Source organism: Leptopilina heterotoma, unplaced genomic scaffold (assembly GCF_015476425.1).
Source record: "Leptopilina heterotoma isolate Lh14 unplaced genomic scaffold, ASM1547642v1 Lhet_68, whole genome shotgun sequence".
Classification (NCBI taxonomy): domain Eukaryota; kingdom Metazoa; phylum Arthropoda; class Insecta; order Hymenoptera; family Figitidae; genus Leptopilina; species Leptopilina heterotoma.
In genome coordinates, this window is record NW_025111157.1 from 2,060,430 (window position 1) to 2,069,994 (window position 9,565).

Genomic DNA, 9,565 nt, shown 5'->3' on the forward strand with positions numbered 1-9,565 from the left:
AATCGAGAAAAAGCGATTGCACTATACTTGTAAATATTGAAAAACCAAGGCAGTGTTCTTTTAACGAATTCTAGACTAGAGTGCTAAAAATAAAAATTATATACGAATAATATAAATTAGTAGAAGCTTTTGTCTCGCTTAGCTAAAAAAGTGAAAGAAAAAAAAAAGTTCAGCGTTACTCTGTATCTTTCGATGTGATTTTCAAGAAAACCTTAAAAACCAATTTTCACGTTTTTTAACTATCCTCACCGGACACCTAGAAACAAAAAAAAGAGCACAAAAGAATTTAAGAAAAAAAAAAGGAAAATGCACTTACAAATAAATTTCAATTTGTCCATGTGCATGTTAGTTCTAAGAAATTTGGAGAATAGAACTCGAATTTTTTTATAGATTCAAAATAACAAAAAAAAAATCCATATCAGTGCACTGAAATAAAAATGAGAAATAGAGGAGCTTCCAAGTTTCGTGAATTTTTGAGACTGTAATTTGTGAAAGATTTGCATTTTTCCCTTTATTGAGGACTGCAATTATTAAAAATTCTCAAAATTTCATTTTTCGCACTTTTTTTCAAATTATTACCGATCACTGAAAATATTTGTACAAAAAAAAAAGATAATAATTATTTCCCCAAACAAATTATAATCATTGTCAAACAAAATATTTTTAAAAACGAATTTTTTCGAAAAGTTTTCTATTTTTTCCTTTTTCAATATTTGAGAATTTTTAAGAATCACACACTAACACTTTAAAAAAAATAATACTCGAAATTGCGAATGAATGAAATAGATTTTATTTAAAAACTTTTCATTTCATAAATTTATAAAAAAAAGAAAATTCAAAATTTGAAAAGAGTCGAAAGTTTTTCCGTTAAAAAAAAAAGTTTCTATAATACTTAGACACACACATTTTTTATGGCGAAAAACTTGAAAATTATTTTTTAAAAAAAAGGGACAATTGAAAAAATAGAGAGTGATATAAAAAGGTGAATTAAGAAAAAAAAAATTATACATAGCATTGTACTTTCTACTAGAAATGTAAATGGCTTTTTTATGGGACTGACGCAAATCTATTTAAAAGTCAATAATCAATATTAATCATTTTCAAAAAAAAAAAAAAATCGTTGAAGAAATGGAAAAGATTGAAGAGAATATTCATTCAATTTCAAAACTTGTAAATACACGTTCATTAATTTCTAGAACGACGTAGACAATAAATATGAGTGTTCTCTCTTTCTATGTAGCTTCTATTTAAATTTAAATTTAATTAAAATTTACATTAAAAAAAAAAAAGGAATACTCACCACAGTCCCATGATGAAGTCGACGAGTATCGTTGTTCTTAAAACGAAAAGAGTGTTTGAAAACTTAATAGAATGGGGATAAGTTTAAAAAATTGAGGCACTCTTCGTTTTGAGGGATCGATACGAAATTCCAGTGTTTATCTCATTTTAATCGAAGTACTGCTGTAAAATGTACATTTTAAGATTAGAAAAGTAAACTTCTAAACAATTTTCTTGGACCTTTTGATTCATTTTCAAACTCTTTTATTTCTTTTTATTTTTATTTATTTTCATTTATTTTTTTTTTAAATACGAATGAAGAATTCGACTTATACTTTTTAACCTTATGTATTTTCATTTTATTTTTATTCTTCGAATAAAAAATTTTAATTAGACGGTTTAAAAAATATTTTCAAATATTTTCAAATTCACCTTTTGGTGAATATTTGTCACAAGTAAATAAATATATTTTGCTTTTAGACATTTATTGGTTCAAGACTTACATATCTTTTAGAAGTCAAACTTTTACAATTCAACGAAAGTAAAATAAAATTAATAAATACAATAATGATCACAGCATTATAAACTATAAACTATACAAAACACAAACGTAAAAAGAATCAAAACATTTTCAAGAAATGCTATTTTGATTTTACACAATAATTAATCAAAGAAACTAATTTCTTGTCGCGCTTTTAATAATTCAGTTCTTGAAGGAAAAAAAAGAAGGTTTCAAGTTTCACATTTTCTGTGAGAAGAAAAAAATTAGTAAAAAGTGTCAAATAAATAGAATTAAATTTAAGAACTGAATCTAAAGTTTTTGTACATATTTGCAAAATCAGTCAGTTATTAAATAAATAAAATTTAACTATCAATGAACATTTTTAAAATCCGTCAAATGAAATGAAGGATAACGAATAAATAGTAATAATAATTAAACTAATTAATTTTACATTTTTTTTCCGAAAACAATAATTCTCTTTTTTTGGTGTTTTTTTTTAAATTCGACACGTAATAATTAAAAAATTGACTTCGAGAAAAAATATTGTTGTTTTTTTTCAAACCTTCAAATTACGTGGGACATAGATTGGAGTCTTTGATATCGGAGACAATTTCTGCTTTATGCAAGAGTTCCTTATCGAAATCACCATCATTCTCGATTTGTTCTGGTCCTTTAAGGGCGAATTTCGAAATAAACTCCTGCACATCCTCGACATCAACGTAAGACATACTCAGATGACAGCCCCAGGTCAACAAAACTAGCGGCTAAATGAGAAACATTAAAAATTAATGTACGAGGAAATTAAATAAAAGTTTATAAAAAGTAAAATAAATAATATTAAATTATTAACTATATTAATCTCCGTATTCTTCCATTCACTCATTTTTTTCTTTTGGAAAGAAAAACATTAAATATTCCCGTTTCTTAACATTTTTGTATAACATTCTCAATTTTCATAAGGAAATAATTTGCATCAATTCTATTTCTTAATTTTAATTGTTTTAATAAAAATTCACAGTTTTTTAAAAATAAAGGAAAAAAATGTTTATAAATTATATTTGTCAATTAGAAAATTTTATTGAAAATGGAACTGAAAATTTTTGAATTTTTCGAAAATAAAGGAAAAAATGTTATTGAAAAAAATGTTCTGTTAAATTTAATTATGAATATCTTTAATTGTAAAATTATTCGAAAACAACAATTTCTTTTTTGAATACTTTAAATATTTAAATATTTAAGTATTATTATTTTTAATAATTTAATTGTTGTGAAAAATTTTATTATTTATGAAAATAATTGATTTCTTGAGAAGAATTTTATTAACTAAATCTTGTAAAGAATTTTGTCAACATTTTTTTAAATAGTAGAATTTTTAAAAGAATTTTATTTAAATTTTTCGAAATAATTGAATTTTTTAGAACTATTTTTTTCAATTCTCTGAATATATTTGAATTCTTTCTAGAAACTTCATTAAAAAATTAAAAATAATTAAATTGGTGCGAATAGATTTATAAAAAATTGTCAATAATTGAATTCCTATGGAATTTTTATGAAAATTTTTGTTAAATAATTGAATTCTTTTGGAAAATTTTATTAAAATCGTAGATATTAAAAATAATTAAAATGAGGAAAATTTTTGAAAATAATTGAAATTTTGCCAAGAATTTTATTAAATTTTTGAAATAACTGAATTTTGAAGAAGAATTTTATTATTTTTAAATTATTTATAATTCTTTCGAGAAACTTCATTAAAAGATTAAAAATAATTAAATTGATGCGAATAGATTTATAAAAAAATTGGTAAGTAATTGAATTTAAATAATTGAATTTTTATATAATAATAAAACAAATAATAAATAATTGCATTTTAAATAATTGAATTCTTTTGACGAATTTTAATAAAATTTTTTAGAATAGTTACATTTTTCAAGGAATTCGATTAAAATTCTATTAAAAATAATTGAAATTCTGCGATGAGTTTTATTATTTCCGAAAATAATTGAATTATTGAGAAGAAACTTATAAAAAATTTGTAAATTTTTGAATTCCTGTGAAATTTTTTTTATTTATGAAAATAATTAAATGTTTGCGTACAATTTTATTAAAATTGTTTTTAAATAATTGAATTCTTTTGGGTATTTTTATTAAAATATTAGATATTGAAAATTATTAAAATGAGGAAATTTTTTGAAAATAATTGAAATTTTGAAGAAGAATTTTTTTATTTATAAAGATAATAATTGGGATTTTGTCCAGATTTTCTTGTAAATTTTGAACATAATTGAATTTTGTGATAAGAATTTTATTACTTTTGAAAATAATTGAATTTCTGCAATAATTTGTAACTTCTTCAAAATTCAATTTTTTTTAGTGTTTTTAACTAAAATTCTTCTATAAACCCATTATTTTTAATAATTTATTAAATATATATTTAAAAATTTAACTAATTTTAGAAGATTTTGAATTACTAAAATTTTTCAAAAATTCATAAAAATTTCTAATTAAATTCATTCAACCTTTAAAATGTTATAAAATTTTAAATTGAAACCGTTTGAAGTTCATTTATTTATGAAAATTGTAAACGCAACTCTTTTAAAATTGAATTAATTTTGAAATATTTAAGTAAAATTATTCATTAAATAATTTATTTATTTTATGATAGTTATTCAAGATTTAAGTTATTTAAAAATAAATTTTTGTCAGAAATTGAAAAAATTGAAGTTTTTGTATTAGAATTCGTGTTAATTTTATAGTTTACGAGTCAAACAAAAAAAACACAAAAATTCAGAATTTTCTTATGAATTCTAAAAATTAAATTTTTTTCACTACTTTTAATAAAAATTCCTGATTTTTCCTGAATTTCCTATGTCAGAATATATGATTATTATAATTATAATATTAAAACTATATATTCCAATTAATATTTTATTTTTATAAAAAAAAATTTGAATTAAAAATTTTTACGTTCTATTATTTTGAAAATTGATAATTTCATTTGAAAAAAGTGACTGAGAATCAGCTACGCGCAAATTGTTGTTAGTAAATAGTAAATAAAATTTCTTACCCTGTCAGTAGAGACAAAATTCGAAGGAGATATTATGTGTCGCCTAATGCAGCCAGTGACTAATTTTCTCAAGATTTCTACTTCTAAATGATTCGCACAGGGATGGTAGAGCATCACAACAGCTCCGTGCTGAAAAAAATGATCAGTTAGCAAAATATTTAAATAAAATTAATAAATAACGGATTTGTATTATTTTACCTCCAAACTGTGAAGCCACCTCTGCCTTGGTAGGAATTTATATTCACCATAAACCGGCCAAATTGGTCTGTGTGTGCCACTTGAAAAAAATACCAAACATTTATTTTTCAAAATTAAATATTATATTTTATTCTACATTTTTTATTTCCCTGAATTTTGTCAAATTTTCATGAAAAATATTTACTTTCATTCTTATATCATAATTTAAAAAATGATTTAATCAGTTAAATTTTGTAACAATTAATAATTTTATAAACGATAAAAACTTACTACAAAGGAAGATCTTCATCATACTCGATAACATCCGTCATGCATTTATGAATTGCCTATAAATTGTCACAATATTCATTAAAATCAAGAAAGCAGTGTAAGAAAATTATTTTTTTCCTTACCACATAGTTGTCTGGAATTTTTTCGCAATAAAATTTAGGATCTATGTTATAAGTAGGTTTGATCCTTCGATCGTAACAGGTGTAATCAGCTGGAGATTCATCCCAGTCAACTGTTAAATTTGTCTAGAATGATATTAAAAAAGTGAAAAATTTTTTTTTTAAAACATTCAGAACTTCAGCAAAAAAAAATACGTAAAGAGTATTTTTAAAATTGACAAAAGTAAAACAAACCTTTCCATCATCACACAAGGGAGATTTTTCACCCATGGGAATCATGCCCGATGGATGTGGATGTGGTAAAGCATTTTTCGGTTCAAATACTGGAGGAATCTTTGGAGGAGGCGTTGGATCTGAAGGTCTACTAGGAAACCAACGACCTAGCCATTCATCATCTTTTTCTGGTTGCTTGTCTCTCTCAAGCTCTAAAGAGAATTTTTTTCAATTTTGAAACATTCATTAGAAAATTAATTAAATTAATTAATAAATTAATGAAATTACTAGTTTCCTACCTGGTGGATTTACTTCCAAGTGATCGTGAGGTTGGAATATAGGAGGAATCTTCGGAGGAGGTGTTGGATCTGAAAGTCTACTGGGAAACCAGCGTCCTAGCCAATCCTCATCTTTTCCGGGTTGCTTGTGTCTTTCAAGCTCTATAGAAAAAGTTTTTCATTATTGAAACGTACAGTAACTAATATATTAAATAACAATTAAATAAAATTACTACAGGGTTGCTACAAAAATTTAATTTTGTTTTTCCTTGACTTTTCCCTCATTTCCAGACAAAATTTATACTTTTTCTCTGACCCTTAAGAATATTCTGATTCACTCCAAAAATTATTAGATACTCAAAAATATGTTCTATTACATTTATTTACGAATTTCTTTAATTGGAAAATTGTTCCAAAACATCAATAACTTCTTTTTTAAATAAATATTTAATCATTATTATAATTTAAAATTTTAAGTGAAATTCATTTTTTAATCAATATTTATTAGAAAATTTCAAATTCAATTATTTAAATACAAAAATAAATAATTTGTTAAATAAATGAATATTTTTTAAAATTGAATTTTTATGAAGAATTTTATCAAAATTTTTGAATTCTTTCGGCGAATTTAAAAAAAAAATTAATAATAAATGCAATTTTATATCATTTTATTTAAGATTGTATAAAAAATAATTGAAATTCTACGATAAGTTTTGTTATTTATGAAAATAATTGAATTCTTGCAACGAATTTTATTACAAATTTTTTTAAAGAATTTAATTCAAATTTTTATTCAAATCTTTTTAAATAATCTGACCAAGAAATTTATTAAATTTCATTTTTCTTAAATTTATGTAAAAAATGTTATTTTTGAAAAAAAATTAAATTCTTGTGAAGAATTTTATTTAAATTTCTTAAACAATTGAACTGCTTCCAAGTATTTTATTTTTTACGAAAATAATTGAATTGTTTCGAAGATTTTTAAAAATTGTATTCCTAGGAAGAATGTTATATTTTACAAAAATAATTGTATTAATCAATTTTATTATAATTTTTTTAATTTATAAAGCATTTTATTAAAATTTCTTAAAATAATTGAATTCTCGAGAAAAATTCTATTATTTATGAAAATAATTGATTTCTTGAGAAGAATTTTATTAACTAAATCTTGTAAAGAATTTCGTCAACATTTTATTAAATAATAGAATTTTTAAAAGAATTTCATTTAAATTTTTCAAAATAGTTGAATTTCTTAGAACAATTTTTTTTAATTCTCCGAATATATTTGAATTCTCTCGAGAAACTAGATTAAAAATTTAAAAATAATTGAATTGGTGCGAAAAAATTTATAAAAAAATTGGTGAGTAATTGAATTCCTGTGGAATTTTTATTACAATTTTGTTTTATTAATTAAATTCTTTTGGAAAATTTTATTAAAATCGTGGATATTAAAAATAATTGAAATGAGGAAATTTTTTGAAAATAATTAAAATTTTGACAAGAATTTCATTACATTTTTTGAAATAAATGTATTTTGAAGAAGAATTTTATTATTTATAATGATAATTTAAATTTGGACGAGAATTTTTTTAAACTTTTTGAAAATAATTAAATTCCATCGAGAAATTTAATTAAAAAATTGAATATAATTCAAATCTGACGAAGAATTTTATTAAATTTCATTTTTTTTAAATTTATGTAAAAAAGTTTATTTTTAAAAAAAATTAAATTCTTGTAAAGATTTTTATTCAAATGTCTTAAATAATTGAACTGCTTCGAAGAATTTTATTTTTTACGAAAATAATTGAATTGTTTCGAAGATTTTTATAAATATTTTTGCCAATAATTGTATTCCTAGGAAGAATGTTATATTTTACAAAAATAATTGTATTGATCAATTTTATTATAATTTTTTAAATTTATAAAGCACTTTATCAAAATTTCTTAAAATAATTGAATTCTCGAGAACAATTTTATTACTTATGAAAATAATTGATTTCTTGAGAAGAATTTTATTAACTAAATCTTGCAAAGAATCTTGTCAAAATTTTTCTAAATAATATAGTTTTTAAAAGAATTTTATTTAAATTTTTCGAAGTAATTGAATTTTTCAGAACTGTTTTTTCCAATTCTCTGAATATAATTGAATTCTTTTGAGAAACTTCATTAAAAAATTAAAGATAATTGAATTCGTGCGAAGAAATTATTAAAAAAAAATTGTTAAGTAATTGAATTCCTGTGGAATTTTTATTAAAATTTCGTTTAAATAATAAAAATCTATTGGAAAATTTTATTAAAATCGTAGATATTAAAAATAATTGAAATGAGGAAAATTTATGACAATAATTGAAATTTAAATTTAACTGAATTTCGGAGAAGAATTTTATTATTTATAAAGATAATTTAAATTTTGACTAGAATTTTTAAACATTTTTGAAAATAATTGAATTTATGCGAAGAAGTTTATCATTTTTGAAAATAATTGAATTTCTGTAATCAATTGTTCTTAAAATTTCTATTTAAATTCATTAAAAATTGATATTTACTAAAATTTTAATTTGAAACCTGTCAAGTTCATCTATTTATGAAGATTGTAAACGCAACTCTTTTGAAATCCAATTAATTTTGAAATTTTTAAGTAAAATTATTCTTTACATAATTTATAAGTAATAATTTTATGATTTCTTTAGAAGAATTAAGTTATTTAAAAAGAAATTAGTGTCAGAAATAGAAAAAAGTGAAGGTTTTGTATTAGAATTCGTGGCATTTTCATAGTTTATGAGGCAAACAAAAAAGAATTTTCTACCTGGTGAATTTATATCCAAGTGACCGTGAGGCTGAAACTTAGAAAGAATCTTTGGAGGAGGCGTTGGATCGGAAAATCTGCCAGGAAACCAACGACCTCGCCACTCGTCATCGCCTCCTAATTCCCTGTATTCTCGATTTCTATTTATATAATTTTTCAATAAATGTAATATATCCTCTGGTTCATCAACATCTGAAATATATCAATTTATAAAATAAATATCTGTTTATCTAAATTTCTTTTATCTTTCATCTAAAATCAAGAAAAAAATCTTTCAATTTAATAAAGAAAAAGTTATCACTTATGAAACAAATACGTAACAATACATTTAAGAATATAAATTATTATGTTTCATTACTTAAAATCACAAACATATGTGATGAAAAAAAGATAAAAATATGCGTAAATAAATATCTGAGTTAGGTTATGTCTAGAAATTACAAGTTTTTTATAAAAATGTTACCTGTAGGTTCATAGTCCTCATAAAATTCTGCTTTAAGTCCAATAATTAAAATATTTATCAATAAAAAATAGTTTCTTAGTTGATTTAACATGTTTTACTTATATATTGATTTTGTTCTTGTGTTATCAGGTGGAGGTTTTGGTTTATTATAAAGAATTGTAAAGAATAAAAGCAACTAATCAATATTCCTTCTGACGTTTTGACATTTGACAGATTTAGAATGAAGTTAGTCACAGGTGCAAAGTAAACAAGTCGCGTGATTGGCCAAAAAGGTTCAAAGTTGGACAAATTTGGATTTGAATAAAAAATAAAAAGTACTGTAAAAATTTGATGATAAATTCATAACAAAATATTAACGATATGTTAACATTCTA

General features: G+C 21.9%; 1 protein-coding gene across 1 annotated transcript; it reads right to left on the reverse strand.

Annotated features, from left to right (window-relative positions):
* Positions 1 to 1,756: 1,756 nt before the first annotated feature.
* Positions 1,757 to 9,408, reverse strand: LOC122510258. Its single transcript, XM_043624759.1, has 9 exons — positions 9,192 to 9,408; positions 8,729 to 8,920; positions 5,944 to 6,084; positions 5,666 to 5,856; positions 5,435 to 5,557; positions 5,313 to 5,368; positions 5,043 to 5,121; positions 4,845 to 4,973; positions 1,757 to 2,544 (listed from the first exon to the last, which is right to left on the reverse strand). Exons 1-9 carry the CDS (start codon positions 9,280 to 9,282, stop codon positions 2,350 to 2,352), a joined length of 1,197 nt encoding a protein of 398 aa, XP_043480694.1. The 5' UTR covers positions 9,283 to 9,408; the 3' UTR covers positions 1,757 to 2,349.
* Between the last annotated feature and the right edge of the window lie 157 nt (positions 9,409 to 9,565).